General features: G+C 48.1%; 10 protein-coding genes and 1 non-coding gene across 11 annotated transcripts; 6 read left to right on the top strand and 5 right to left on the bottom strand.

Annotated features, from left to right (window-relative positions):
* Positions 1-142: 142 nt before the first annotated feature.
* On the top strand, positions 143-2,552 carry BT62DRAFT_971296 (MFS general substrate transporter; the record flags this gene model as incomplete). The annotated part of the gene is made up of 18 exons (XM_043189016.1): positions 143-304; positions 368-433; positions 485-530; positions 583-647; positions 708-861; positions 909-949; positions 1,003-1,029; positions 1,083-1,138; positions 1,195-1,253; positions 1,310-1,517; positions 1,567-1,608; positions 1,660-1,745; positions 1,796-1,934; positions 1,991-2,046; positions 2,108-2,137; positions 2,192-2,256; positions 2,311-2,334; positions 2,399-2,552. Exons 1-18 carry the CDS (start codon positions 174-176, stop codon positions 2,550-2,552), a joined length of 1,449 nt encoding a protein of 482 aa, XP_043038044.1. The 5' UTR covers positions 143-173.
* A 1,482-nt stretch (positions 2,553-4,034) lies between these two features.
* On the bottom strand, positions 4,035-4,537 carry BT62DRAFT_842292 (thioesterase; the record flags this gene model as incomplete). Its single annotated transcript, XM_043182445.1, has 3 exons — positions 4,035-4,220; positions 4,282-4,429; positions 4,482-4,537. Coding segments are annotated over 3 exons (390 nt in total), but the record flags the coding sequence as incomplete, so codon positions are not given.
* A 312-nt stretch (positions 4,538-4,849) lies between these two features.
* Positions 4,850-4,961, top strand: BT62DRAFT_t131. The gene has a single exon. It is a non-coding gene; the product is annotated as a tRNA-Ser (tRNA).
* Positions 4,962-5,340: 379 nt separating this feature from the next.
* BT62DRAFT_921318 (uncharacterized protein) lies at positions 5,341-6,030 on the top strand (the record flags this gene model as incomplete). The annotated part of the gene is made up of 2 exons (XM_043184287.1): positions 5,341-5,748; positions 5,800-6,030. 2 exons carry the CDS (start codon positions 5,341-5,343, stop codon positions 6,028-6,030), a joined length of 639 nt encoding a protein of 212 aa, XP_043038042.1.
* A 1,002-nt stretch (positions 6,031-7,032) lies between these two features.
* BT62DRAFT_934183 (uncharacterized protein) lies at positions 7,033-8,770 on the bottom strand. Its single transcript, XM_043186684.1, has one exon. It carries the CDS (start codon positions 8,702-8,704, stop codon positions 7,328-7,330), a length of 1,377 nt encoding a protein of 458 aa, XP_043038041.1. The 5' UTR covers positions 8,705-8,770; the 3' UTR covers positions 7,033-7,327.
* A 344-nt stretch (positions 8,771-9,114) lies between these two features.
* On the bottom strand, positions 9,115-10,606 carry BT62DRAFT_934181 (Aminoacid dehydrogenase-like protein). The gene is made up of 6 exons (XM_043186683.1): positions 10,335-10,606; positions 10,144-10,283; positions 9,755-10,093; positions 9,565-9,701; positions 9,436-9,507; positions 9,115-9,384 (listed from the first exon to the last, which is right to left on the bottom strand). Exons 1-6 carry the CDS (start codon positions 10,529-10,531, stop codon positions 9,178-9,180), a joined length of 1,092 nt encoding a protein of 363 aa, XP_043038040.1. The 5' UTR covers positions 10,532-10,606; the 3' UTR covers positions 9,115-9,177.
* A 331-nt stretch (positions 10,607-10,937) lies between these two features.
* BT62DRAFT_921315 (intradiol ring-cleavage dioxygenase) lies at positions 10,938-12,351 on the bottom strand (the record flags this gene model as incomplete). Its single annotated transcript, XM_043184286.1, has 10 exons — positions 10,938-11,072; positions 11,131-11,229; positions 11,287-11,389; positions 11,447-11,529; positions 11,578-11,723; positions 11,777-11,902; positions 11,964-12,007; positions 12,055-12,110; positions 12,165-12,202; positions 12,258-12,351. The coding sequence occupies 10 exons, from the start codon at positions 12,349-12,351 to the stop codon at positions 10,938-10,940; spliced, it is 924 nt and encodes a 307-aa protein (XP_043038039.1).
* Positions 12,352-12,822: 471 nt separating this feature from the next.
* Positions 12,823-13,395, bottom strand: BT62DRAFT_921314 (catabolic 3-dehydroquinase; the record flags this gene model as incomplete). The annotated part of the gene is made up of 3 exons (XM_043184285.1): positions 12,823-12,881; positions 12,930-13,100; positions 13,158-13,395. The coding sequence occupies 3 exons, from the start codon at positions 13,393-13,395 to the stop codon at positions 12,823-12,825; spliced, it is 468 nt and encodes a 155-aa protein (XP_043038038.1).
* A 1,074-nt stretch (positions 13,396-14,469) lies between these two features.
* On the top strand, positions 14,470-15,320 carry BT62DRAFT_921313 (putative pathogenesis associated protein Pep2; the record flags this gene model as incomplete). The annotated part of the gene is made up of 4 exons (XM_043184284.1): positions 14,470-14,597; positions 14,651-14,887; positions 14,944-14,973; positions 15,029-15,320. The coding sequence occupies 4 exons, from the start codon at positions 14,470-14,472 to the stop codon at positions 15,318-15,320; spliced, it is 687 nt and encodes a 228-aa protein (XP_043038037.1).
* A 1,220-nt stretch (positions 15,321-16,540) lies between these two features.
* BT62DRAFT_248089 (general substrate transporter) lies at positions 16,541-19,051 on the top strand. Its single transcript, XM_043180223.1, has 12 exons — positions 16,541-16,841; positions 16,908-17,036; positions 17,093-17,209; positions 17,260-17,338; positions 17,392-17,482; positions 17,538-17,620; positions 17,671-17,987; positions 18,044-18,117; positions 18,168-18,350; positions 18,402-18,540; positions 18,594-18,696; positions 18,749-19,051. The coding sequence occupies exons 1-12, from the start codon at positions 16,735-16,737 to the stop codon at positions 18,956-18,958; spliced, it is 1,632 nt and encodes a 543-aa protein (XP_043038036.1). The 5' UTR covers positions 16,541-16,734; the 3' UTR covers positions 18,959-19,051.
* Positions 19,052-20,200: 1,149 nt separating this feature from the next.
* BT62DRAFT_934174 (DNA polymerase alpha catalytic subunit) lies at positions 20,201-25,769 on the top strand. Its single transcript, XM_043186682.1, has 19 exons — positions 20,201-20,513; positions 20,564-20,750; positions 20,804-21,838; positions 21,892-22,040; positions 22,091-22,280; positions 22,331-22,498; positions 22,558-22,778; positions 22,831-23,075; positions 23,127-23,451; positions 23,510-23,656; positions 23,715-23,882; positions 23,939-24,213; positions 24,265-24,397; positions 24,446-24,665; positions 24,720-24,818; positions 24,869-25,047; positions 25,097-25,330; positions 25,380-25,476; positions 25,528-25,769. The coding sequence occupies exons 2-19, from the start codon at positions 20,675-20,677 to the stop codon at positions 25,659-25,661; spliced, it is 4,095 nt and encodes a 1,364-aa protein (XP_043038035.1). The 5' UTR covers positions 20,201-20,513; positions 20,564-20,674; the 3' UTR covers positions 25,662-25,769.
* The last annotated feature ends 71 nt before the right edge of the window (positions 25,770-25,840 follow it).

The following is a 25,840-nucleotide window of genomic DNA, read 5'->3' as shown; positions in this document are numbered from 1 at the left end:
ACGCGTACCTACTTGCCCACTTATGTTCGGTTCCGAGGGAAGGCTGATTGCCGGAAGGAAACCTTCTTGACCATCCTTTTGGAATTAACGCCCCGCAGCGACGTATATATACATTGAGGATCCTTTCTGTGGGTCAGGAGCTCCTAGGTCCTCAACATCCTCTCCTCATACTCATGACTTTCTCCAGATCTTCGACAGGCAGTGTTAAGACCGTTGCGTCTACTGCGGTCAGTGAAGTTGCGAGCAATGCAGCTGAATCTGAACCTGTCAAGTTCCTTGAATCAAAGTTTGAGCGCGATACTATGTCAGTAATTGCTCTGTGGCAAACCCTTAGCGCCTTCGCATCGTACTGACTGCTTTCGTGTAGGCGTCGCGTCGACTGGCGAATGCTACCGCTCCTCGGCCTCTTGTACTCTGTGACTATCATAGACAGGTATGCCATTGAGTTATTGACATGTGTAATGTTCTGAGACTAATTCTTTAGATCCAATATGGGTATAGCACGTACCGCAGGAATGGGAACTGACTTGGTATGTCTCAGGAAGACCATGTGTACATTGTCATTCTGACGCACGACGCTAGTCTCTCAATGTCGGGAATAGGTTCAGTATTGCCTCCTGTGTCTATTTTGTGCCATATATTCTATTGTAGGTCACCGCTATATATAGCCCCAACATCTAGTGCTAATGCCTCTGTTTTGCCTACAGGCAGCTTCCGACCAACCTAGTGCTGCGATACTTCGGCGCGCGTTATTGCCTTACGTTCTATATCTTTGGCTGGGGGTGTGTTGAGTTGGCCACCGGTTTCGTCAAGAATTGGAAAGACCTCGTCTTGTGCAGGGTTCTTCTTGGCACTCTGGAGGTAAGTTCCTGATGATCTTTCATTTTCGATTCTAATCGATAGTGTAGGCGGGATTTTTCCCCGCTTTGGCCTATATCGTATCGACATGGTGAGTGACATTACACGGCTATACCCAACGAGCGCTTATGCTCGTTTCAACAGGTACACGCGGCAAGAAGTGCAGACCAGGTAAAATTGACTCTTCCATCCGGAACAGATGTTAAATTAGTGGCCTTTCCCAGAATCGCTGCTTTCTTCCAAACGGCGATCGCACTGAGTGGTTTCGGCGCGATTCTGTGTGAGGGCTCTTCGGCTTTTTTGTCGTGTTCAAATCAGCTGACGATCAATCTATAGCCTATGTCATCACTCTGCTGAAAGGCCACGGGGGCCTGAGTGGCTGGTCTTGGATCTTCGTGAGTGGCATATTGCTCAAGGCCGTCATAGGTCATTAACATATACCGGTCATCAGATCATCGAAGGCCTTTTTACAGTGTTTTGTGCTCTTCTGGCGTTCTTGTTCTTGCCGGATTTCCCTGACAAGAATAGGTTTTTGACTCCTGAACAAACGGACCTCGTGCTGAAGCGCGTCGAGCTCGACCGTGGTGACTCCGTTCCCGACGAAATCACATTCGTCAAAGTTAAACAAGTTCTTGGAGACTGGATAATCTGGGCACATGGTACGTCTAATAGAGTAAGAATCAATGGTATTGCTAATCGTCCGCTTAGCACTGATGTTTATGAGCTCGGCAATGCCTGGATACGCAGCGAGTATGTTATCCTCCAGCTTGTTATCACGGGATGACCAAGTCTTCTTCCCAGGCTATTTTACCCCAATCATTCTGTCGGGCATGGGGTACAGCTTATCTGACTCATTGCTATTGTCAGCACCTCCGATAGTCTTCGCGGTATGACATTTTTATGCTTATCTATTCTTCTCACGCCAAACGTTGCTTAGGCTTTATGCTCCTTCATTTTCGCCTGGATATCGGACAAAGCAGGCCGTAGGGCCATTTTTATTGCCATGCAGAGCCTTCTAAATGTAGTCGGTCTCTTTCTAACCGGCTATGCCAACGGTCAGGCAGCACGATACATTGGTTCCGTTATTTTCCTGTTTCTGACTTGCCACGACTAACCGCCATTTTCGTAACAGGCATATTTTTGTTTTCTGCGGGTTCTTCAGGTTGTATGTCTGCTGTGATATCCTACGTAAGTTCATGGACCTTTTATGACTGCGCAGCTTGCTCTAAATATTCTGGTCTCTGGATAGAACGCGAACAATATCGTTGGACAGACAAAGGTGCCTAGATATCCGCTTCAGTGTCTCCTGTCTCACGTTCTTGTCGTGACCTAGCGATCGGTGTGTTCCGCACTCATCATTTCCTTCGGAGGTATTGGTGGAATTCTGGGAACCACAGTGTAGGTGGACTGCTGCTGTACCGTTTAACCTATCTGATATCACTCTGATGACAGATTCCGACAACAGGATTATCCACGGTGAGAGATTTCTTCCCTTTATAACAGAACCGGTGTCTGACAACGAAATTAAAATTCTCTGCAGATACATTCCAGGGACATGGGCAACCGTTGGAGCGCAGATTTTGACGTTGACACTTTTAACGCTTACGACTGCAACGTATGCCCATCGCAACAAGCAGTCGGCTACACGCGGTGATGTTCTAGAGGGGCAACCTGGTTTTCGATACATTCTATAAGGTTCAGAAACTGTCTGCCATTTCGTCTTAAAAATGTCTCGAATTACAATTATCTCAAGATGTACATTACAGGGAATCAATAACCCATATCTTCTGATGAAGGTCCAAATTAGACCCGAACCAATTCTCTCGAGTCATACAAGAGGCCCTGGCATGTGTTAACGGTTGAATGCCGGACGGTCCACACTTCAGCCCGTGCCTCATCTTACTCACGCAAACATCGCTATTGACAATCTAGGTCTGATACAACCAATACGTGCACCTTTTTGTGCTATTCATGGAGAGATCGCTGTTTAACGGACCGTCCCCGTACCACGCTCAATGATACTCTTCTACCCGGATCATGAGAACGGTTGGTTGGCGTGGTCTATACCACAAACGTGAAGGGCGAAACTAAATGTACACAAGGATTGGGGGAGGGGGAGTGCCATCGAGAACATACACCTGTCAACTCTATCATGGCTAGAGCATGGAATTCAACTGCGATCTGATCGAACACCAGAAATTGGTGCCCGGTGCTACGAAAGAAAAATTTACTATGAAACAACGGAAACATACCGCCATCATCAGATCCCGAAGATACTCCGGCTCTCAGCAAGGTTTAAGGAATGTCCTTCATCAGGTCCTTCACATGTATGCACCTACTAATACAACTAAAAATATATCAAGAAAGCGTGTTGAACGCGGTTATGTATCACTGGACGCTTCTCAATACTCATCACTCCTGGCAGGCGACTATGCAACCCGCGGCGGTCTAAACGCAAACACTTGACAAGTGACATTTTAACCCAGCTACAGAAAAATGAGTCGGGATTCCCATCAGATGTCGAAAGCTTGATCAGAATTTGATCTGTGACCCATCCACTTTCCCTGCATTTTGTCCGACCCAAATCAGTCGCTTACCAGGAGGGCGAGTGCTCTGCTATTCCTAGGCTCCCCTCATTTCCTTCAGACATACCTCAGAACTCTGTCGTTGAGAAATTTATATCGGCGGGGATACGGCGCCAGATTGAATATTCTCGTAAATCAGCTCTGCACCGACGAAGCGTCAGAGCGTAGGCGACCCACCATATCTCGTGGTGTCGTTCAGTGTGAAAAGGCAGAGATCGACCGACTTGGTACATGGGAGGTTCCCCAGGATCAACACGGAAGTGCCATCGAGGGAAATTACACTCGAGAGTCAGATACTTTGTTTTGAAAGCATCATGACACGCTTTTCATTGCTGTAAGGGTGAGGGAAGTTGTATAGCAGGCCATGGCCAACGTAGTGACAGTGAGCAAAATTCCAAGTACACGCAACTAACGCTGACAGGCACTAGGCGTTTAAGCCGGGAGTTGCATATCTTTCGCAGTACCTCCTGCTAAGCTGTTAATAGCTTACCGCAAAATATGGCGGAAAACCATAGGTTACGACGCACATTACAGCTTTGAACGCGGTTTATTTACATGGAGCTTTCTCAGACCTTCTTCTAAGCCTTTCTGCTGGTTTATCGGAGCGCTCTTCTGCGATTTCGACTCGACAAAAACATGTGTATAGCCGCCGACCGCGGCTGGGTGTGGCTTGGATTCCTCGAAAACACCAACTTCATACGTGACAGAGCTTCGTCCGAGGCTATTAACCCGAAGACCGAGCTCCAGCACTTGGGGAAAGGAGAGCGGGGAGAAGAACTAGGAGGATAGGTTGGAATGTCAATCGCATGACGTTTGCAGGTATTAGGGAGCAACCCACCTGGCAGGCCGAAGATACAACTAATCCAATAAGGGGCGATTCTGCGGGGTTGATACCACAGTGATTGATAAGGTAGTCGTTGACTATTGAGTCAAAGAGATGGTAATATATCGAGTTGTTCATATGAGAATACTGGTCATTGTCGCTCCTGCAGCAAGACAGTTAGATTATGAATCCAATGTTCAAGGACTGCCACGCACCATCGAGTCCGATACGTCAAATAGTAAAGATAATCTGACTTTGTTCTATTCCTAAGAGATTCGCTCACGTGCGACGACATTGCTGCCACGACGGGACCGATCCCGTACTTTACAGGCCGTGCGATAATATCCAGGAACGGGCACCGGCAAAGTACGTTCTAGCCGTGTCTCTGGGATGAACACGGAGTTGAACTTGAGCGTGATGAACGACACAAGCAAGGATCGAGCGTGGAAATTATACTGCCTGTACTGATTAGGACATCAACGCCTAACCAAACTCATCGAAAATCGGTTCGTGCTTCAAGCTTGTCATTAAAGGTTGATTGATACTCAAATCCTTCAGATGCTTTAGTCTACATAACAAAATAGCTGGAATGGCCGAGTCGTTAAGGCGAGTGATTTGAATCATTCTCTTGCTTATTTAGGCATTTAAACATCACTTGGTGTTTCACCGCGTAGGTTCAAATCCTGCTTCCAGCGTTCTTTTTCGATTTATCCTTGGAACCTTTGTTCCTGGAATCTGGATGTTTCTAGATGTTCCCCTAGCCTTGGCTGGAAACTGTACATTGAGGCCTCAGGCCGACTCCGTGCTACAGATTCGGGCACCTGGGCATTTCGCGAAACAGAGAGCATAGCCAGGACCGCCATCGCCTTGATTGTGATTGTATTCAAGAGCAGCCATCGTTTCATCGCGTTCTGGTCTTCTGTCATTTGCTTCGGATCTATTACACGTCTTCCTGATACCCCGCATCCAGCAAAGGAAATCAAGGGCCAGTCGCGTAATTCTCCATCTGGCCCTGACTTTCCTTCATTGAAGACTAACAAGTCCAAACATGGTCTCTCTCTCATTCCTTCCACCATGACGGAGTACGATTTCAGTCCCGCTGCGATTCATCGATACCGCGAGAAACAGCGCAGCATTCACAGATGGGTCTCCGAGACTAAAAAACACTCCCCGTCCAATCCGTTCGTTCCGGAGCTACCTCAGCGGGCACAGACATTCCAGGTCATGCCCCCACCTCCGGAGCGACGGGTATCATCGTCCTCATCGCGTCCGACAACGAACTCGCGACCCAAACACACTAGATCGAGGACAGAAGTATATATCCCCCAGTCGTCTCACAATCATTCCCGACATCGACAACCTTCGAAGTCCGCGGCAACCCTCGTGTACCCCACGCGACCTCCAGTGTATCAGCAACAATCGATGCCGCAGTACTCGTCGAACTATTACTACATGCATCCCCAGATGGGTCAGATGACGACAGTACGTATTTTTCTTACCGCTACTCGGAGGCTATTATTTATTTCTTTGCAGGCCCCCTACCAACAGCCCCAGCCACCCCAATACCAATACCCTATTCAGCCCTACTCCGCACCACCCGTGGCGAAGAAGGGTGTTTTCTCCCGTTTCGTCAACTTTATGAGCGGGAAGAGCACCAATTCTCCCCCCTCTCGCCAGCCAAGCAGGCATTCAAGTAAGAAAAGGCGGAACAAGGGGTATTCCTATTGGTGGGTACCCATAGCTTTTCGGTCCCGATCGCCATGATCGATCGTGCTCACCGCTTCCATACAGACCACCCTTTCCACCGCCACTCATTTATGCAACGAATTTGAGGACTTTCATTCCTTAATCCCTTACGAAGCGAAACGACCCTCATACTACCGCATACACATGACTCTACGTAGTCACGCCATCTTCACGGAGGAACTATACCACTCATCATGATATATCTGTAGACTTAAATCCAGTTTTAATGCGATTTGTTTACATCCGAAGGACTTCTATAGAGGGGCACGTCACCGAATCTTTCACGCCCCCTCCATGCTGATTATTGCATCATAGATATGAGCGAAGCCCTGTGGTTCTCCAGGGCAACGCGTGGCTGCAACGTTTCGTGGCGTCACCACCGACTACAGTAACACGTAGTGCCTTTGTGGCTGGACCCTGTTCCAATCGATGAACCACGCGCTTCAGGAGCTAGCCTTGCCTCGAGGCTTTTCATGATAACTGGGAAATTCTTGAACCATGACTAGAGCTCTCTCCTGGCCCCACGTACAGACTCTGAGCCGCCGTCGGACTTTGGGCGGCACCAGCGCTGGGGTCTCTATAGATCATTCCTAGCTGAACGTGACCCTTCGAGAGAATAAGGAAACCTTAAACCATTCCGTCATACGTATTCATTCGTTCGGTGTCTCTGCGCACCACCGCACCACCCGGACTCCTATCGTATCATGTTATTTTTGGGGTGGATGGGAATGAAGGTGAGTCAGGACGAACAAATTGTTGTGTTGAGCTCTCATGGATGGCGGTCATGAGATGCACAGACCATATCTGATTTAAATTACCCTTATGCGTTCACAGGATCAGCGGATACTTTATGCCTTTCATTGGCTGTCGAATAGAGAGCACGGTACATATGGCTCTGCGGGGCACTTCACAATTAAGCGCCCAATACGCTGGTCCCTTTATCACAAAAGGTCGTGAGACCACATCCAAAAAATCACAACATCGATTGGCTTCCAGGGGATGGCCATGATCCGTATCTTCCAGACGTCTGTCATAGGACCTGTACCCTGTACAGCAATGAGAACTCCGCACCCCCCTTCTAACTGGCCGAGAAACACGAACTCTACGTCGACGTAATAGACATAGTCATGGACATTGATGCATTTCTTTAACAGGATACAATACAGAAAGAAGAAACGGAGATAAATGATTGTGAACGCATTCTACTACATAAGAGGATGCCTTGTCTCGTAAATAAATTCAGTCGAGGCAGTCATGGATGCGCAGTTATCGTGATTGAACTCATACCATCTCCCCCGACATATCAATCGATAATCTAGTGTCGGGTTTCCATGGGTTGATATCCACGATCATTCGCCCGTCGAGAAAAATCCGAACTGAAAAGATACCATCCATTGGTGGAGAGAGGGTCAACACGAACACTAGCTGATACGTCGGATAAAGACTCCATATCGATGTCCGAATCCACATCAGAGAACATGTCAAAGTCAGAAGGGGCTCGGCTAGTGATGAACGAGGAGGAGAAGTCGACAGTCGGGAGAATGAACGATCCGGTTGGCTCCTCGAATTGAAGCGGCCCCTCCATCTGATCCTCACACTCTCCTGATATGCCGGAGAAAACGGAAGAGGTATCAGAGAAAGCATCATCCTCGTCCTCTTCTGGTATCGTTCGGAGTTCCTCTAATACGCACCAACCGCTTCCGCTTTCCCCTATGACGCTCCTCACTTCGGCTTTAGTCCAGCCGACGAACTCGACTTTGAGAATAGTGCAGACGCCATTGGCGTCGGCGCGGTTGGCATACGCAGAGCATTGTACGCCCCGCTCCCAGACATTGGCCACGTCGAGTCGGGCGAATAAGGACGAAACTCGCAGCGAATGTAGTTCGTGAGAGGTATGGATAGACGACAACTTCGGTAAGGGAAGAAGGGACTGATGAGGGGACGTATCTGGGGGGAGAGGGGTGCGCTCAGTAGGAGTAGGCGCTAGGGGAATAAGAAGAGAAGTCGTAACTCCGTTGCTGGGAGGAGCGGGGAAGTAATGCTCGATCTCAGCTTCAACAGTAGGTTCTAAAGCAGGAGTGGAAGGCAGGACAAACTTGTTCTCCTTCGCCTTCAAGGAGAGCTTTCCCCCAGCTTTCTTCTTGTCATGCTTGATGGTCTTTTTCATTGCCTCCTTTTCCCTCCTCATTTTGATCTCCCAGTCAACCTCGCAGAATGCACGGCCAGTTACAGGTACGTTCTGTGCAAAGTTCTCAAAGAGAACACGGCCTGAGGAAAAGTTCCTTGCTGTCCCGAGACCGACTTGGGTAATGGTTCGAGGAACGACCGGGCCGCGGGGAATGAAGTAGTGCTGCAGAGGCCTAGATAGATTGTATCGAACTGAGTGCGACATGCGCTGCTGAATGGATGGAATGCGCCCTGGAAGTCCTCCTCCATGGATAGATCGAGCAACTGACGACGGTCGATGAACACCCAATCCAGGAGCAGTGAGATGAGCATAGAATCGGGACGCAATTTGTCTGGCTGTGGATAGTATCCGCCGCGCGGTGTTTCCAGTAGAAGTGCCGGGAGGTAGTAAGTTTGGGTGCGCAGAAACATGGATGGATCTGGCTGCCGCCGTCCGTAATTTGGGAACGAAGAAGGCGGAGACATCGCGGGCTGCCGCCCGTGCTCCATGAGACGCTATCTGCATCTCTGCAAGGCTGAACGACGCACTTCAGTAAGGATTATGTTCAACGATGGCAGGAGAAGCTGTTGGTCCAAAGCCAAGGAGCGGTTCAGGAGCCGAGACATCCGCGTCAGTGGTAGCTGTACTTCGGCATGACACATCGGTCTCACGTCACCTCCTGGGCAAAAGTAATCATTGCCAAGTTACTCTTTGCTACTAGCTACCATGAAAAGCCAGTGATAGTGACAAGACAGAGAGGTACAGTTTTATGATATATATACCTGGCCCTGTTATCGCTGAACTGAATGAGCGCAAGTTGTGTCCCTTGTCTGCCAGTGGCCTCTTCTCTCCATCATTCTCTGGGTTTCAGAGGCATTCGTAAAAGAGAATAATCTCAGCCAGCCTAACCCGTAGCACCTCAGTTCTAGTCAGATGTTTGAGCTACATTTAAATTTGCGTCGGTAGATACAACTGGCATTCGATACGTAATTAGTAGTCTATTTCTTCGGCACGATGATAGCTTCTTTTCCTGCGGCCCTATCTACCTCCTTGTCGTGAACGGTGATTTCCTTCATTTCTTCTGCAAATCGCCTGGCAGAGTCTTCAATCTCCTTGCTCAGTATCGTCGTATCACTGCCTGCTTCTACTGTGGCAATGCCGCTGTACCACATACGCTGCTGGGCAAGTCCTTGCTCAATCATCGCCTGTCCAAAGGATTCAGGCTACATTAATGACGGAAAAGAGATGTTCCGTACCTGAATACCGTTGATGACATGCCAGCCGGTAGCTTCTGCAATTTGAAGCATGGGTGTCCTGCGCGGCTTGTACTAATAGCGTGTTTGATCAGTATAGATCGAAAGTGTCTGATGAGGGGGAAGACCTACGGGCATTTCTAAGAAGATGCGCTTTATAGGTAAAGGGAGACCGGACTCCGTGGTTGGTTGTTTGTAGGGGATAGTTGACGCGGACATGACAGTTGTATATACCATACGTTCTGCGTAGGTGACAGGTGCGATGGCAGCTATAGAAAAGAGGATGTAATTCATGTCTTTCTGGTAACGTTGGCTGACATACGGATAGCACCAACAGCCATCAAGAGGGTGCAAGCATTCGGGCCGACAAGGTACTTCTCCACATCATCCGGATTCTTGAGATGAATCAACCCTCCCTTCTCCGAAAGATGGGGCATCGCTTCCATAACAACGCGTACTTCCTCTGGGTCCCGGTTAATCAGGAAAATCGGGCTGAGTCCCAGCAAAGTAAGGGCATGTGCAGCGGATCGCGTCGTCGCTCCTCCTCCTATCACAAGACCGGCACCTTTGACGGACGGACAGAAGGACGACTGCGAAGATAAGTTTTTTCCGGGATACTGATCACGAAGAGCGTTGAGCAGTGCGTTTCGTACACCAAGGACTAGAGGAAAAGGTCAGCCTGTTTCGCGGTATGACCGGGTAGGGACATACTGTCGGTATTCTGCCCGACGAATTTGAACCCATTCTCAGTTCGAACCTTCACTATCGTGTTGCACGCGTCCGTAACCTGGGTCTCGGGTGATACTTCGTCTAGGTGGGGTATGATAGCCGCCTTGTTGGGCATCGTTACTCTACATTTCCAAGGTCAGACTCGTCTGACCGAAACACGGGACGTGGCTTACGCGCATCCGCCAAACTCATCGCTCTTGATAAACTCCAGTACATCCTCTGTTATTTTCGACGTCGGCCACAGTTCGTATCTGTTACCCGACTTCAAGGCGTCGAAGCAGGTATTATGCAGGCCAGGGGCAGACGAATGGGCAATGGGGTATCCGAATAAAGGGAATCGCTTGTTCTGGGGTGCGACTGGGGAAGCCATTGCGAGACAGTAACTGGGGTATATGCGGGGAACGTTTCATTTTATATGTCGGAGGAAAGTTTTTGCACCAGGAGAGATTAGTAGACAAACGAAGAATCGGACCAAAAGCTGGCATTGCCTTTCTTGGTAGTAGTTTAAACTCAGCTCATCATTTGTTTCTTTTGGCATCGTTCGCCGTATCACCCCATGATAAAAAGTCAGCGTGTCTAAATAGATGTGCAAGTCTTCGCGTCCGTAGAACGAGGCCCCGGCGTCGTCGAATTGACAAAGAGCATATCTAATAAAACTTCCTTCCATCTTTCGGCAGCTACGAATCCCCCTGATTGAAAATCGACCAATAGTTCGGTTTATCTACAGAGACATACAGAAAACTACCCGAGTCCAACTCGCAATACTATCAATACTATCAAGCCTTGGGTGTTGGCTTGATGAGGTCCTGCTCCCTGACAAGCACAAAGTCTCGCTCAAGTTCATGGTGCGGCTTTGCTTCTTTGAAACCCCGAGCCAGAGTAATAGACGTGTCTGTAATCAACTTCGGATCCTGGAGGTGCCATAAGTACACGCCCAATTAATTCCAGCACAAAATAAACCAAACCCACCACAATGAGGGACTGCCTGACGGCAAATGCAGTGTCGATCTCTAAGTATTGATCATCCTTGAAGTACAGCTGAGTGACGAGTTCCATGTAGTCGGGTGCCTGCATAAGACATATTTTTTAGGGATCATATGAGAATAATCGGACAATGTGACTTACGACAATCTTGAAATGAAGATGTGCTGGTCTGTACTTTGTACTGTGAAGAGCATCCAGCAGATCTTTAGCAGGTCCATTGTCAGTGAAAGGGTACGCCAATGGCCTATGTTACCGTACAAATCAGCGCGAGGCACCTAACGACAAACATCAAAGAACTGACTTCACGGCTCTGAATGCGAACACGCCGTCCTCTCCAGTCGTGAAGCGTCCTCGACAATCAGGTTTGTCGTTGTAGTCCGGATACTACAGGTTTTGTTAGCACACAGTATGCCATGGTGACAAGCTATATACCTCTATATCATAAACTCCATGTTGATCTGCCTCCCAAACATCCATTATCGCGCCAGCGATGGGATTTCCTTGGACGTCCAGGATACGTCCGGACATATAGAAGTAGTCACCTTTCCCCTCAGAAGCGATGGAATCGCCATTTTTCACTGTTGCAGAAAGTCAGCTGTGGCATTTGAGAACAGTCTGATTTCAAACCCACAGATTTGAGTATTCTCGGTATAGAGGGGACCCAAAATTGTATTCTCCGTGGCGTTGAGAGGCTTCTTGTTGCTCACCATATCAACGAGAGTCGACACACCAAAAATATCAGACAGGACCATAATATCTACATAGGGTGTGAGTTAGAGAGTTAGTCCTGCGCTCGCGGCTGAGTGCATGCCACTCACAATGATCCTCCTGACGGAATCTGTCCAGAAAATTGATCGATGCCCTGAAAAATAACTCAGCATTAACTATCACGTAAATGCTCCCACTCACAACCACTCTTCATGGGTCAAAGACGTCTCTCGGACGAAATTGTGGAGATGATCTATCTAAGCAAATGGTCACGCCGAACTGGTGATAAGCAGGCGTCGAGGATACTATACCAAGTTCTTGAAAAGGAATTTCGTCCTTTCATCGGGGCCTGTCCGTGTAATGTCGTCAGAAACGGCGAATATATCGACAATATTAGAACACACAGTTGGAAAAGCTGAGATGAACCATCTCCGTGATAGCTTGGACCTCATTGAGTGAAGAGATCTTTTCAGTAGCTTGTGCAGATGTGACGATCATGCTAGTGGTTGTTTCGAGGCGAGAATAGCAAGAGAGGAGAAAAGAGTGGCCATTTAAAGGTCACCCATTGAGCCATGGAAACCAGTGCAAAGGTTGTGAGATGGAGCCTATGCAGCGCAAGTGACTAAGCTCCCGCCCTAGCACCGCACTAGAGACGGAGACTTAGTAAGTATATACTCTTGTCCGATGGTGCGTGAGTGAAATGGACAATATTTAGCCCAAATTGTACACGAACTGTCGGTGACAATGATGAACATACCTAATGGGTAGAGAAGAAGCATGCAGAGCCATCCAATCATGTTCACGAAGAGATGAAGAGGCGCCTAGAACCGGATATAGGAGGGCTTTGCTTTGTGATTTGCCATGGATCCTCAAATCCTGATTGCATAGTCGACGGACAAGAGGTCCCGTTTTGGTGTTACATATAATCAGCATTAGTTTATGTATCCTCCTACCCAATGTGCCTCTACTTTATGTCCTCTCCGATTTACCGAACTTGGGGCTCGTAGCGACAAAATCAATAGCGTACTCTGAGAATGTCATTAATGTTAGGATGGAAGGGGAATTGAAGGACATACCATATCCCTTAACGCCGAAGCCGACAATAATGGCTGCCGCCTTGTCCGAAAAGTATGAATGATGCCTGAACGGCTCTCGCGAATGAACATTCGTTACGTGGAGTTCAATAAATGGTATTGCAACGCCAAGTAGCGCGTCACGGACGACCACAGATGTATGAGTAAGACCACCTTGGAACTAATCAGACCGCTGGATAAATACGAAAGCCACCTGGGCCGATGACCCACCTGGGTTGATGATGATCCCATCAACACCCTCATCTCTAGCCTGGTGGATCCTGTCCACGATGGCGCCTTCGTGATTGCTCTGAAAATCGTAGAGCGTCGCATCGTACTTGTCCGCTATGGCCTTCGTATTCAACACCACGTCGGCAAGGGTATCGGATCCGTAGATATGAGGCTCACGGGTACCCAAAAGATTGAGGTTGGGCCCGTTAATGAGCAGGATGGTGCGTTTCAATGACATGGGGGTTCCCGTTCTACCTTCCCCACCTACGTATGTATGGGGAAGACTGGGGAAATAAAAGTGTGGGAAACTGCTTCGCACCGGAGCCCCGTGTCGTGATCTATCGGACCTGATTTAATCCTTTGACCGGTCCGGTGGAAATAATTTGTTCCAACCTAATTCCGGCCTTTTTTTGCTCTGTCTCGACTGTAAAGAACCAGGTAAGCATCTCTTCAAAGCTCATGACCGTTTCTAAGTAACTTTTATGATAGTTTGATTGCTGAGATTCTATGGATTCTGTCTCTCTTTCTGATTATATCCAACACTGCTTGAGGGAGGCGCTTCCCGTGACCAAGTCTCGCATCTTCTGACGGGCAGCATGAGCAGGTAGTGCTGCGTTTAAACCAAGACATAATCTCCATTGTTCCAGAAGTTGCAGCCCGAGGAGTTCAACACTATCGATTGTCACCCATCCTCGAGGCCCTGGCGACAGGTCCATAGCGTTTCGCGACAACAAAAGAGAGTAGAATTTACCTCCGCGATATCCATTAACTGTGTTATGCGGGGCTTGAAGCACCGGAAATGCGCTCAATCGACCGTCAGCTTGCAGTAACGGCCACTCGCATATCGGGGATTATACAACTAAAATCTGGCGAGTTTCCATACTGATCTTTGCTCCCAGGCGCTTACCCCGTGACGTAGAATGATGCTTCCACGGTCTCCACGACGATAAACTTCTCCTTGCCACCATTTATGCAATGACCTGCTTGGCCTTTACAGGATCCCGATTCATCATATACAATGCTGTACAGTCCAAAAGCCCAATTACGCGTACACAGCAGCGTGCGAAGCCCCTCCAGGCCCGGATACTTCTCTCAAGGCGTCACGGATGCCTGAAGAGCGTGAGTTCAAAGTGATGAAAGAGTGGTCTTACGGAGATGCCGATGTGAACACAGTCACGTACTCGCTGTCGATCCGCTTTCAGATCGGACGGTCGACATAGCAGCCACGGGGTGTGAGAGTTCACTGCGACGTCTGTAAAAGATGGAGTGTCGTCTCATCATGATATCCCAGACCACGTCCCAAGTTCGAATCATGCCAGACCTCCACTCCCTACCCGCTGGAACACGCCCTGACCACGCAATACGTAACAATGGACCAGATGATCTGGCACTGGAGCGATTCAAGCTTAGGGAACTCGCCGAAGGATGGCCTATGTATCGGTGCGTATATCTTGAACTATTCGCTCGTCGCTCACGTTTGATTGGTGCTATAGCGACGCTCGCGAGTGGGCGAACTTCCGCTCGCTATTCCATCCTGGTGCTATCGTCTATACTACGTGGAGTGGTCGCACGTCTATAGAAGACTTCATCAAGGCGTCGCAGGACGGGATGGATAAGGGTGCGAGTATCATGCATCGCATTCACGGTTCTTCCGTGGATCTTGCCGGCACGCGGGCAGTTGTAAAGATGAAGGCCACGATTACTCAGCGATTTGAGCTCCCTCCCAATGGGTGCGAGCTTTTCCTATCGCTTGTTATGTGTACAATACTGACTCGGCGTTCTGCAGCGCCCTGGTAGATGCGGAATCCGACTGTCGGTCAGTAAAACCTTCCCCGCATCCCATCAGAGCGCAGCTAACAGCGTTATTATAGTTTTTGCATGTTCTTCGAAAAGGATACCTCTGGGAAGTGGGGCGCGCGCTACGTTAGGCACTTCTACGAGAAGGACAAGCTGATTGCTGTTGACCCGCGACACATACCCGAGATCGATGACGAGAAACTGAAGGTTTTTCCGGTTGGATACCAGTACTTGGCCTATTGCCAAGAGGCTTGTATGCCAGGGATTAAGGTCAAGAGGGACATGCCAGGCGCACGCGGCGAGGAACATGACCAATTGTTGAGGCAGGTGAAAGACTGGCTAGATGGAAAGGAAATAGAAGTGTAATCTGTAAGTAGATTGATCTATTGATCATATTTCGCGTCTACCGTTTGCAGCGGCTGCTTCCAGAATGCTGAAGATAACGTACCTTTGGAGTTTCATCCTGGAGAGTCGCATGGTTGAATTGATGAATGATCCTTGCAGTAGTCATGAGATCGAGGAACAGACAGGAACCACGAACGGGCCTTGCCCTCCCTTGTCCCACATACCCCATTCCGAGGAAGAACTCAAAGCGCATTTCAAACGGATCAACAATAAATAAAATTGTGGCTGGGGGAGCATGTGGCGAACTGGCGTAGCGTCTTTTCTTGAACTGGAAATAGCCTTGACCGGTATGGACCGCCGCAAATAATTGCTACAGACGTACATTAATAATTGTACTGTCCGATGGAGACCAAAGACAGATTCCGCGATGGAACACCGCGACTTGTGCTCAGGACGTCCATACTGAAGGGGAAACAGAGTTCGTATTATTGCGTGTCGCATATATTGCCGAGTATAGACGTGGTCGGTGACGTTCTACGACGCTTGTGGATGCGCCACGAAAAGTCTACCGTAGGTAGATCTGACGGGAAAAAAAAAAAGAGGAATTCAAATGATAAGTCAAATATTTCGCGGCTCCGTGTAGGTAAGAAATTTTCTTTCTTAGCGGAAGAAGGCTAATACGGCAGACATATAGGGACAACGACGTTGCGTGCGAACTCAGTCCGATGACCTTATTCGCCTTAAAGTTGTATAAAATCCTGCTGAGGACGTAGGTTGGAGTTCCTTCTACTTTCCGGCCCACTTCGTCTGGCAGCAAACCTATTTGCTGAGCTCGCGGCATGAGTTTCTCCTATTTGGTACCTATTTGGACCTGCAGTGGCGTCGGTTCTGGAGCAAAAAAAATCATCCTGGTGACCACACCTATTTCTCTGACCCCTCACCGCAGCTAAATCATTTTCACTAGGTCGTAACCCAGACATTCCCAGTCCATTCTCGACAACACCTTGACCAAATCCGTAACGTTTTTCGCGGGGCTCCATACAGTGGTTACATCAGCGGCGTCATGGCGGATTTGGACTCTTCCATGATCTACACGGTGTTAAAAATTTTACCACTGGCACCTTAACGGCCTTCACCCCCAGGCAGGAATATGCCATCTCGCAGTCATTGGTTCCCTGGTGCGTCGGAAGGGAACTGTATTTCATTGCTCTAACAATAACCGAAGTCCGATAGGCAATCTCTAACATCAAATGAAGGTCCTCCAATCACATTGCGTTCTTTTAGGAAAAACCGTTTCCCGTTTCTGCATCATCAACCCCACCCCCGTCTTTGCGGGGTGCGTAACACGTGGAAGGCATCAGCCAGCTACAAAAAGAACCAACAGCCGAGTCACCGTGTTTTTCTTCATCCCGCATCCCATCCGTTCTCTTCAGCTATGGCCAATCTCGCTCGCATCGAAGACAGACCAACCCCGCCACAGGTTTATTCCTGGCGAGTGTATGTCAATGCTCTGATTGCAACCTTTGCGGCTATTATGATTGGGTTGGTCCTCATCGTTTTTCCGGCGTCGTTGAATCTGACTTTTTTTTTTCTTTTCCTTCGCTGTAGATACGACTCAGCCTTCATTGGAACGTCCATATCGCTGACCTCGTTCAAGACGGAATTCGACCTCCTCGAAAAGTCGACCTCTGAACTAGACTTGATTTCCGCCAACATCGTCTCTATGTATCAAGCAGGGTATGTCAGAATTTATCGGACCATTTTTCCGAAGTTCTGACCTTTTTTTAATCCAGGTGCTTTTTCGGCTCTATCTTCGGCTATCCTATTGGCTACTTTTATGGGCGCAAATTTGGGTTGATGATCGCCGGGGCGGTCTTCTGCGTCGGTGCGGCCCTGCAAGTCTCTGCGTCGTAAGTGTAATCCTCTCCCTTCATCTACTGCTCTCTTATGTATTACACAGATCTCATACCGGACTTGGAATTATGTATGGTGGGCGAGTCATCGTCGGTCTGGGTATTGGAGTGGCATCTAATCTGGCGGTACGTGTACTCCTGTTGAACGTATCGAATATTCTCTTATAACAATGTTACAGCCCATCTACGTGGCCGAAATTGCTCCTCCTGCTATTCGTGGACGTCTTGTCGGTATGTATGAGATGTGCTGGCAAATTGGAGGTGTCATTGGTATGTTTCGATTATTTGAAAGTTATGTCTTCTGTGGTTAACCCAATTACTCCAGGCTTCTGGATTAATTATGGTGTCACGGAGCACATTGCCTCCAGCCACAAGCAGTGGATCATTGCATTTGCTGTGCAGCTCATTGTAAGTCACACATGATCCAAAGCTATGCATGGACTAAGTTTACCTGATAGCCCGGAGGATTGTTGTTGATTGGGACTCCCTTGATGACTGAATCGCCTCGCTTCCTCGTGACTCGCGATCGCAACGGACAGGCCTTAAGAAACCTCAGCTATCTGCGCAATCTCCCTCATGATGCACCCTACATCGTCCAGGAGTTCAGCGAGATAGAAGCAGCAGTCGCACATGAACGAAGTCTGGCTGGAGCAGGGTTCTTCGGACCAGTCAAGACCGTAATGGCAGACACGAAGTTGATTCAGCGACTTCTCCTTGGAATCAGTTTGTTTGCATGGCAGAACGCCACTGGTATCAATGCTATCAACTATTATTCGTACGTGTCTTTCATTCCTGCATGAAACCTTGCGCTGACTTGATATCTGATACCAGCCCTACTGTCTTCAAATCAATCGGAATTACTGGATCAAGTACCTCGCTTCTGACCACTGGTGTCTTCGGTCTCAGTACGTCTTTATTGTTTCTTATTATGCTTGGTTTTGACCACGAATTACAGTCAAACTTGTTTGTGCAATGGTCTGGCTGCTTTACCTTGTTGACCAGTTGGGCCGCCGTAACCTGCTAATGATCGGTTCTGCTGGCGGTGCGGTATGCATGTACTATATCGGAGCGTATATTGCTGTTGCCGACCCAGCATCGCATTCGACTAAGACTGTTGATGCTGGAGGAAAAAGTGCCGGTGAGCCAAAGATCTCCAGTAACGAGTTTCCGTCTCATCGTTTCTCTCCAGTTGCCTTCTTTTACCTTTGGACCATCTTCTATTCTCCGAGCTGGAACGGTACTCCTTGGGTTGTTGGCGCTGAAATCTTCCCCCAACATGTTCGCACATTCACTCAAGCGTGCATGGCTGCAGGGAATTGGCTGTTTGCGTGAGTATTACCCCCGCTGTGTAAGCAAGTGAAAAGCTGATGCATATCGTCAGTTTCCTCATTGCGCGATTCACGCCTCAAATGTTCACATCGATGGGCTACGGTGTATACCTCTTCTTCGCAAGCTTGATGGTAGTATCCGTCTTCTTTGTTTTCGTAAGTACACTTTCCTTCTACCGTCTGGCTTGTCGGACTGACAGGACTATAGTTCTTCGTACCTGAGACGAAGCAAGTACCTCTCGAACGTATGGACGAATTATTCGCACCGGATGTCAAGGCATGGAACGCCCATGCTATTGTTACCGGGCGTATGAAAGACCACTACCAGGATGCGGAGCAAGGAAAAGTAGTCCGGGACCGATCCCCGGAATTAAAGAGCGAGGAGGAGCAGGTGGAAAGGGTGACGTACTCCGAATGATCACCTCACGACCATCTTAGTCTACCTAACCAATCGATCTAATAACTTCAAATGTAGTATTATCATTATTGTAAAAATGCAATCAGCACGCTCCACTTTTGTGATGTCTGAGAACGCAAAGAATATTAATCTACTATGTTCGTCTGTCACTTTATTTAATTCGTGGTTCCTTGCGATTGTCGTGTGTGAATCCTTGAGATCGGAACATTAGCCTTCATGGATCTCCTTTCTTTCGACGATGATCGCTACTTTGTATAACTAGAGCGACCTTATAATAGCTCATTCCGCAGAAATGGCTGGCTTGACGTGAGAAAACAATGAGAAGGGAAGAGTACGCGCAGTCCACGCGGGGCCCCAGAACGTCAGCTGATAATTTTGAAGCCCTGCTTTGAAGGGTCATTTGCCTCGACTAAGCTAAGCAGACGTAGACGCAACAAATACACATTCCATTGTAATTTTTTAGGCATGAAGTTTAACAGCATATGATGGACGGACAAATTTCTTTGAGAAATTCGCAGCCTTCAGAGGTCGGGAGCCTTTCTTCGCGGAAAATAGTATCCACAAACCTGAAATAGATAGTCATCTCGCTGGGTTGTGTACTTGTTATAGGCGAGGTAAACAGTCTGCTTTCCGTTGATCCGAAGGAGACGTCGTCGGTGTTGCTGGTCAGAGTGAGATTATCGGTCGGATCTTGGAGCAATCATAACTTGGTCTGCCGACCTAAGGTTGTATTAGTTGATATCGGGGTTGTGGCGAGCGTGGAATAAACCTTTCGCTGAAGCCGTCGTGAGAATGATAAGTTGGTGTTCTAAAACAAGATCTGCTGATAATATTACTTATACCTCAATTTATCTCCGGCTGCCAGAAAAGCAAAGCATCTGTTCGATACAGCTGTGGCTATGGTTACGTATCAGCTTCTAAACTGCAATCACATACAGTTTAGTACTGTGAAAAATAAGCGCATGTCTAGAGGAACAGACGCTGAGGTTAGAAGAGATAAAGAAAAAATGAAAGCCAATGTGAAGCTCGACGAGGGGATGAAGGCTTTTGTCTACTGAAAATATTATTGTAACTCGGTATCGGCATTTTTGGTAAATTAGCATGACGGAGAGCCGTACTACTAAGCACTATTCATGTTAGCCGTTTGTCAAATATAGAATTGTTATGCCAATCGTCTACGTAAGACTAGGCGTTCTAGTGAAAGGGACAAGAAGAAAAGGTACCCACGCCGGCACCGGACCAAACTTTGTGCTCTGTCAAACTTAGCAACCTACAGAGGTGAGAAGGAAACAAGGCTATTTGAAATATCGTACATTTGTGCAAGTGCCCCTCAGCTTTTGTCGCAGCTCTCTCTCCCTGCCGCTTTTTGCTGAGTACACGTATGTCACGCAAGGTAACGTCACAACCTTACTCGCCGCTCTTTGACACCGACCTCTGCCTATCACACTGATACCCTTCCTCACTCTTTCCGATGTCTTCACGCAGCAAAAAGTCAAAATTAGAGGCTTTGGCTGAACTAAAGCGTGCCAGAGCCGGTGGAACACGTAGACTGAAGGTGGGCTAAATCCACGATGCCAGACGCGTCTAACACCAAACTTGTAACAGGAGGAAGACGTTCAAATTTATGACGAGGTCTCAGAAGACCAGTACAACCGCATTGTTAAGGGGCGCTTACAGAGAGATGACTTTGTTGTCGATGATGGCGTAGACGGTTACATGGACAATGGCATGGACGATTGGGCGGAGGCGGATGCATATGACTCGGACGAGGACATGGAACTGGACAGAAAAGGTCTGTCTGTTGCTTAATGCTCAGCGTTCCGCGTTTGACGTGTGTCTGTACAGCGACAAAGAAATCATCCAAGCCGGATAACAAGAAAAGCAAAGCCAGACCTAGGCCACCGTCCCCGACTCCCATTGCACCAACAATCAGCGCGTACCGGCCGAAAGTTTCGAAGGATGACGAGGACAGTTTCATGGCTTCTCTTTTGGGGGACATGGACGCAGCGCCTATCCCTGCCGTTCCAAAATCGCGGAAACGCAAGACATCTCCTCCATATGACTATGAAAACTCTTCTCCCATACCCTATCGCGATCACATGTCCTACGCCGACACTTCTTCGGACGGTCCCATGGATAGCCCTTTCCCTGATACCCCGAGCGAAGACCTAATTTTCAGCCCCAAGAAAAAAGTCAAGACCGACGTCACAGGAATGACACCGGCCACTCAGCGTCTTTCTCGGATGAACGTGAAATCAGGCTCCGACTTGGACATCCCCGATGATTTCGACTTCGACATGGACGCATTTGACCAAATGGACGATGATATTGACGAGTTGAAGCCGGTCAAGAAAGAGCCCGTGGTTGTATCTTTACCCAAGAAAGAGGAAGCAAATACTCTACCATCGTGGCTTTCAGTCTATGATTCTCTTGCCGTCGCCGAATCTGACACGCTGGGTCCTTTGGACTCCTCTTCATCCGCCGCCAGTAGCAGTAAAATTGCAGCCTTAGAGCCAGACGGCTCGCTACGTTTCTTCTGGCTCGACTACCTTGAACACGAAGGAAAATTATATTTTGTCGGCAAGCTAAAGGACAAGACCACGGGACTGTGGGTGTCTTGTTGTGTCACGGTTGAAGGGCTCGAGCGTAATCTCTTTGTTCTACCACGAGATAAACGGGTACAAGTTGACGATGAGAACATGTACGAGACCGATGAAGTCCCTTCATTGCAGGATGTATACCGGGATTTTGATGCGATTCGGAAGAAGGTCGGCATCAAGAGCTTCAAAGGCAAGTTTGTCAAACGAAAGTACGCGTTTGGGGAGACGGAAGTTCCTCGGGAAGAGCGTCAGTGGATGAAAGTGATATATGGTTTTGATCGTAAGTGCCTTCCATTATGATAAGTCTCATCAATCGCTCAATAACCGTGTTAGAACCGCAGCTTCCGAATACGCTTAACAGCCCTAACATCTCAAAGATCTTTGGGTCCAATACTAGTGCTTTCGAGCTCCTTGTACTCAAAAGGAAGATTATGGGTCCGTGTTGGCTTCAAATCAAGAACCCAAAGATTGACAATCAGGGAGTGGGTGTGTTATCCTTCTGTTTTAAGTCGCGTCTTATATGTATTTCCAGATATCCTGGTGCAAACTGGAAGTCACAGTATCAGATCCAAAGGACCTCAATCCCTTCTCAGACTCTGACCCCAGCATACCAAAGGACACTCCGCCTTTGACAGTTATGAGCTTGAGTCTTCGTACGATCGTTAATCACGCCGAGAATATGAGGGAAGTCGTCTGTGCGACTGCGAGGATATGGCATAATAGTCAGTCTTATTCTCCGTTTTCAATGATGCTTTGCTGAGACGAATCGCAGTGGCCATCGATGACCCGAAACCGCCGGAGCAACTGCCGTGTACCGCTCAAACTTTTGTGCGCCCTCTCGATCGCTTCCCGCCAAATTTCGAAGTTTGGGCAAAAGCGAAGGGCAAAGGTCATATATCTACCGCGAAGAACGAACGCATGCTCCTCAGTAGTCTGTTGGGTATGCACATCGTACACCTTCTCGGAAACCCCCACGTGTTGACATGCTCTTTCTCATAGTGGTACTGCATAAAGCTGACCCCGACGTTATTGTCGGCCACGAGTTTTTGGGTTCTTCCTTGGACGTCCTTTTGCATCGTATGAAAGGTCTGAAAGTCGACCACTGGTCTAGATTGGGACGATTTAGGCGATCTAAATGGCCCAACATTGGGAAACAAGGGTCGAACATCAAGTTCCTTTCTGGACGCATGCTTTGCGATCTTGCTAGTGACGGCGCAAAGGTTTGTCACTAACTTTTTGACTACAAGATTTTCCTTAACAACTAGTTTGTAGAGCATGATCGCTTCGACGACCTGGTCCCTGACTGAGATGTGTAAGACGCACCTGAAAAGTGACCGGCAGGACATCGATCCTGACGATACCGCGAGCTACTTTGACAGCAGTGTCAGCGGACCCGACAGACTCATGACCTTCGTTCAGCATTGCGAACTGGATGCCCATTACCATATGGCCATTGCCTCCAAAGTGCAGATCTTGCCGTTAACGAAACAACTGACTAACCTGGCGGGAAATTCTTGGTATGGTTCGCCGTCATCGCTGGTTCTGTTGTTCTCTTACATTGGCTGCAGGAACAAGACTCTGAACGGTGGACGTGCCGAACGTAATGAGTACATTTTGTTGCACGAGTTCCATAAACTCAAGTATATATGCCCCGATAAGTCTTGGGGTAAGAAGAGCAAGCCCCAAAAGACCGAGAACGAGGAAGTCGACGGGAATGGGACATCTGCCAAATCAAAGAGGGATAAGTACAAGGGCGGTTTAGTCTTCGAGCCAAAGCGTGGCCTTTGGGACAAGTTCATTCTGGTCATGGACTTCAATTCCTTGTATCCCAGTATTATTCAAGAGTACAACATTGATTTTACTACTGTTGATTCGATTGACAACGAGCACGAGGTTTGCTTATGCCTTCTTTCCCTTGGTATATTTCTGGCTGACACGTAGCTCATTGTAGAACGAAGAACAGCATATACTTGAACCGCCAGGTTCTTCGGTCCCGCAGGGTGTTCTCCCTCGACTCATTGCCACCCTTGTCAACAGACGGCGGCAAGTTAAGTCTCTCATGAAGGATAAAACCGCAACTCCCGCGCAGCTGCTTCAGGTAATTAGTCGCTACATTTTCTTTGAGTAATCTCATTCTGACTCATTTGTTGTTATAGTATGATATCAAGCAACAGGCCCTCAAGCTTACAGCTAATAGTATGTACGGCTGTCTAGGCTTCGAGTATTCGAGGTTCTACGCGCGACCCTTGGCCGCATTAACAACGTTCAAGGGACGAGAAATTCTGACGCATACGAAGGAGTTGGCAGAAAGCATGCAGCTTGATGTCAGTCTTTGATTCGTTCTCTTCCTTCTAGTTGACTCTGTCTTACGATATTTCAGGTCGTTTACGGTGATACTGATTCGGTCTTTGTGAACTCTAATGTCACCGAACTCTCGGAAGCCCTGAAAATTGCCACTGAATTCAAGAAAGCCGTTAACGACCGGTACAGGTTGTTGGAGATCGATTTAGATGGCATATTCCAGCGGCTGCTGCTTTTGCAAAAGAAGAAATATGCTGCTATCAAGGTCGAGGGTGATAAGAGGACGTCGACTGAAGTGAAGGGTCTCGATATGAAGCGCCGGGAATACTGTGCTCTCACAAAGAACATTTCGCAGTGAGTGATATCAAGATCCCCTGAAAGTGCTCAAGCTCATGGCAATTTTAGGTACGTATTGGAACAAATTCTATCCGGAGAAACTACCGAAGTCGTAGTGGAACAAATACATGAATATTTGAAAACCATTGGGGAGAATGTCAAGGAGGGAAAGGTCAAACTCGACGACTTTATCGTTTTTAAGGTTCATATTGTCTTCTTCGCATTAGATGCCTCTAACCAGTCTCCACAGCGGCTCGGTAAAAATCCGGAAGAATACCCAAAAGTTCATGGGCTCCCACATGTACAGGTCGCCATGAAAATGAAGGCGAGGGGTGGGTCGGCAAGAACAGGAGATGTAATACCTTACATCTTTTGCCTGGCTGAAGGGGAGGAGTCGGCGAAGACCGGTCAAGCAGATCGTGCCAGGCATCCAGACGAGCTTCGAAAGGCCGGATCGGAGCTCAAGATAGGCGAGTTATGGGCTTATTGACGTCTACGTGTTATTGACGCACAGACATTTCCAGATTATGAATATTATCTTTCGCAGCAGATTCTCCCTCCCATAGAACGACTGTGCGATCCCATCGAAGGGACAGATCGAACACGATTAGCAGAGTGCCTTGGTAAATCTATTCTCTTCGTCGGATATTCACGATACTCACTCACAACTCAGGTCTGGATCCTTCGCGTTATCGAACTGCTATATCTAGCAGCTTCTCAGAAGAGCGTGCATTTACTTCTCTAGATTCGCGGATATCAGATGCAGAGCGGTTCAAAGATGCCACTCCCTTCATTGTGCGGTGTCCTACCTGTAGAGGGGAACTGGCCTTCGCCCCGCTCAATGATCGCGATGTACGTATGGTTGGTATAACTTTGAACAGCTACTGATACGAGCATACAGTCGTCAATCGTTCATTCTCATGGTACTGCGTGTCTCAGTCCCACGTGCCAGAAACCGATACCCTCAGGAAGTCTCCAGCTTCAGCTTGAAATCCAGATTAGAGGACACATCTCGAGGTATTACGAAGGCTGGACTGTATGCGATGATAGTACTTGTGGTAATCGGACACGTATGATGGGGGTGTATGGTCGAAGGTGTCTCAAACAGGGATGCCGAGGATCAGTGGCTTTTGAGGTTCGTTGTCGTCGTATGATCTACTGCCCAGCACTAATGGTATTTCTAGTATTCCGATGCTCAACTGTACGATCAACTTCGTTATTTCTCCTCCCTTTTCGATGGAGAACGTGCTGTCAAAGCCGCGACAGGAACGAGTACTGAAGGTATGCGATATTCCCTGGCTTTGGTATCGCCGAATTCATCATCTGTCACAGAGGAAGTTTCTGTTCTTGTTTCGCAGCAGGTGGTCCTCTTGAAGACACTGTCGGATTGTGTGGATAAGTACTTAGATCAGTGTAGCCGTCGGTGGGTGGAAATGGGGGCACTATTTTCTATGATGAAAATATAGGTCATCCTGTACTCGGAATACTCCATTTGCATAGTTGTATTTATGGATATATCATGTTGTAGTTTTAGCATCTGTCTGTCAGTTTTTATTCAAATGACACCAAGTCACTGTTTTTAATATCACTTCAAGAGCAGGATATTGACTAGCAGCATCTGCTATAAAGGTCGTCAATTCAGAAG

The sequence above is a fragment of the Guyanagaster necrorhizus genome, assembly GCF_019112545.1.
Source record: "Guyanagaster necrorhizus MCA 3950 unplaced genomic scaffold BT62scaffold_18, whole genome shotgun sequence".
NCBI classification, from domain to species: domain Eukaryota; kingdom Fungi; phylum Basidiomycota; class Agaricomycetes; order Agaricales; family Physalacriaceae; genus Guyanagaster; species Guyanagaster necrorhizus.
The sequence above is the reverse complement of the archived record's forward strand: the minus strand, read 5'-3'. Positions and strand labels throughout refer to the sequence as shown.

Coding starts and splice junctions, on each gene's coding strand:
- BT62DRAFT_934183 (XM_043186684.1), bottom strand. CDS start 8,704: ATGCAGATAGCGTCTCATGGAGCACGGGCGGCAGCCCGCGATGTCTCC.
- BT62DRAFT_248089 (XM_043180223.1), top strand. CDS start 16,735: ATGGCCAATCTCGCTCGCATCGAAGACAGACCAACCCCGCCACAGGTT. Junction 17,483..17,537: donor GCAAATTGGAGGTGTCATTG/GTATGTTTCGAT, acceptor CAATTACTCCAG/GCTTCTGGATTAATTATGGT. Junction 17,988..18,043: donor AATGCTATCAACTATTATTC/GTACGTGTCTTT, acceptor ATCTGATACCAG/CCCTACTGTCTTCAAATCAA.
- BT62DRAFT_934174 (XM_043186682.1), top strand. CDS start 20,675: ATGGACAATGGCATGGACGATTGGGCGGAGGCGGATGCATATGACTCG. Junction 22,041..22,090: donor CAAAGATTGACAATCAGGGA/GTGGGTGTGTTA, acceptor ATGTATTTCCAG/ATATCCTGGTGCAAACTGGA. Junction 23,452..23,509: donor CGATTGACAACGAGCACGAG/GTTTGCTTATGC, acceptor AGCTCATTGTAG/AACGAAGAACAGCATATACT.
- BT62DRAFT_934181 (XM_043186683.1), bottom strand. CDS start 10,531: ATGGCTTCCCCAGTCGCACCCCAGAACAAGCGATTCCCTTTATTCGGA. Junction 10,094..10,143: donor CGTCGGGCAGAATACCGACA/GTATGTCCCTAC, acceptor CTTTTCCTCTAG/TCCTTGGTGTACGAAACGCA. Junction 9,508..9,564: donor GCATCTTCTTAGAAATGCCC/GTAGGTCTTCCC, acceptor ACACGCTATTAG/TACAAGCCGCGCAGGACACC.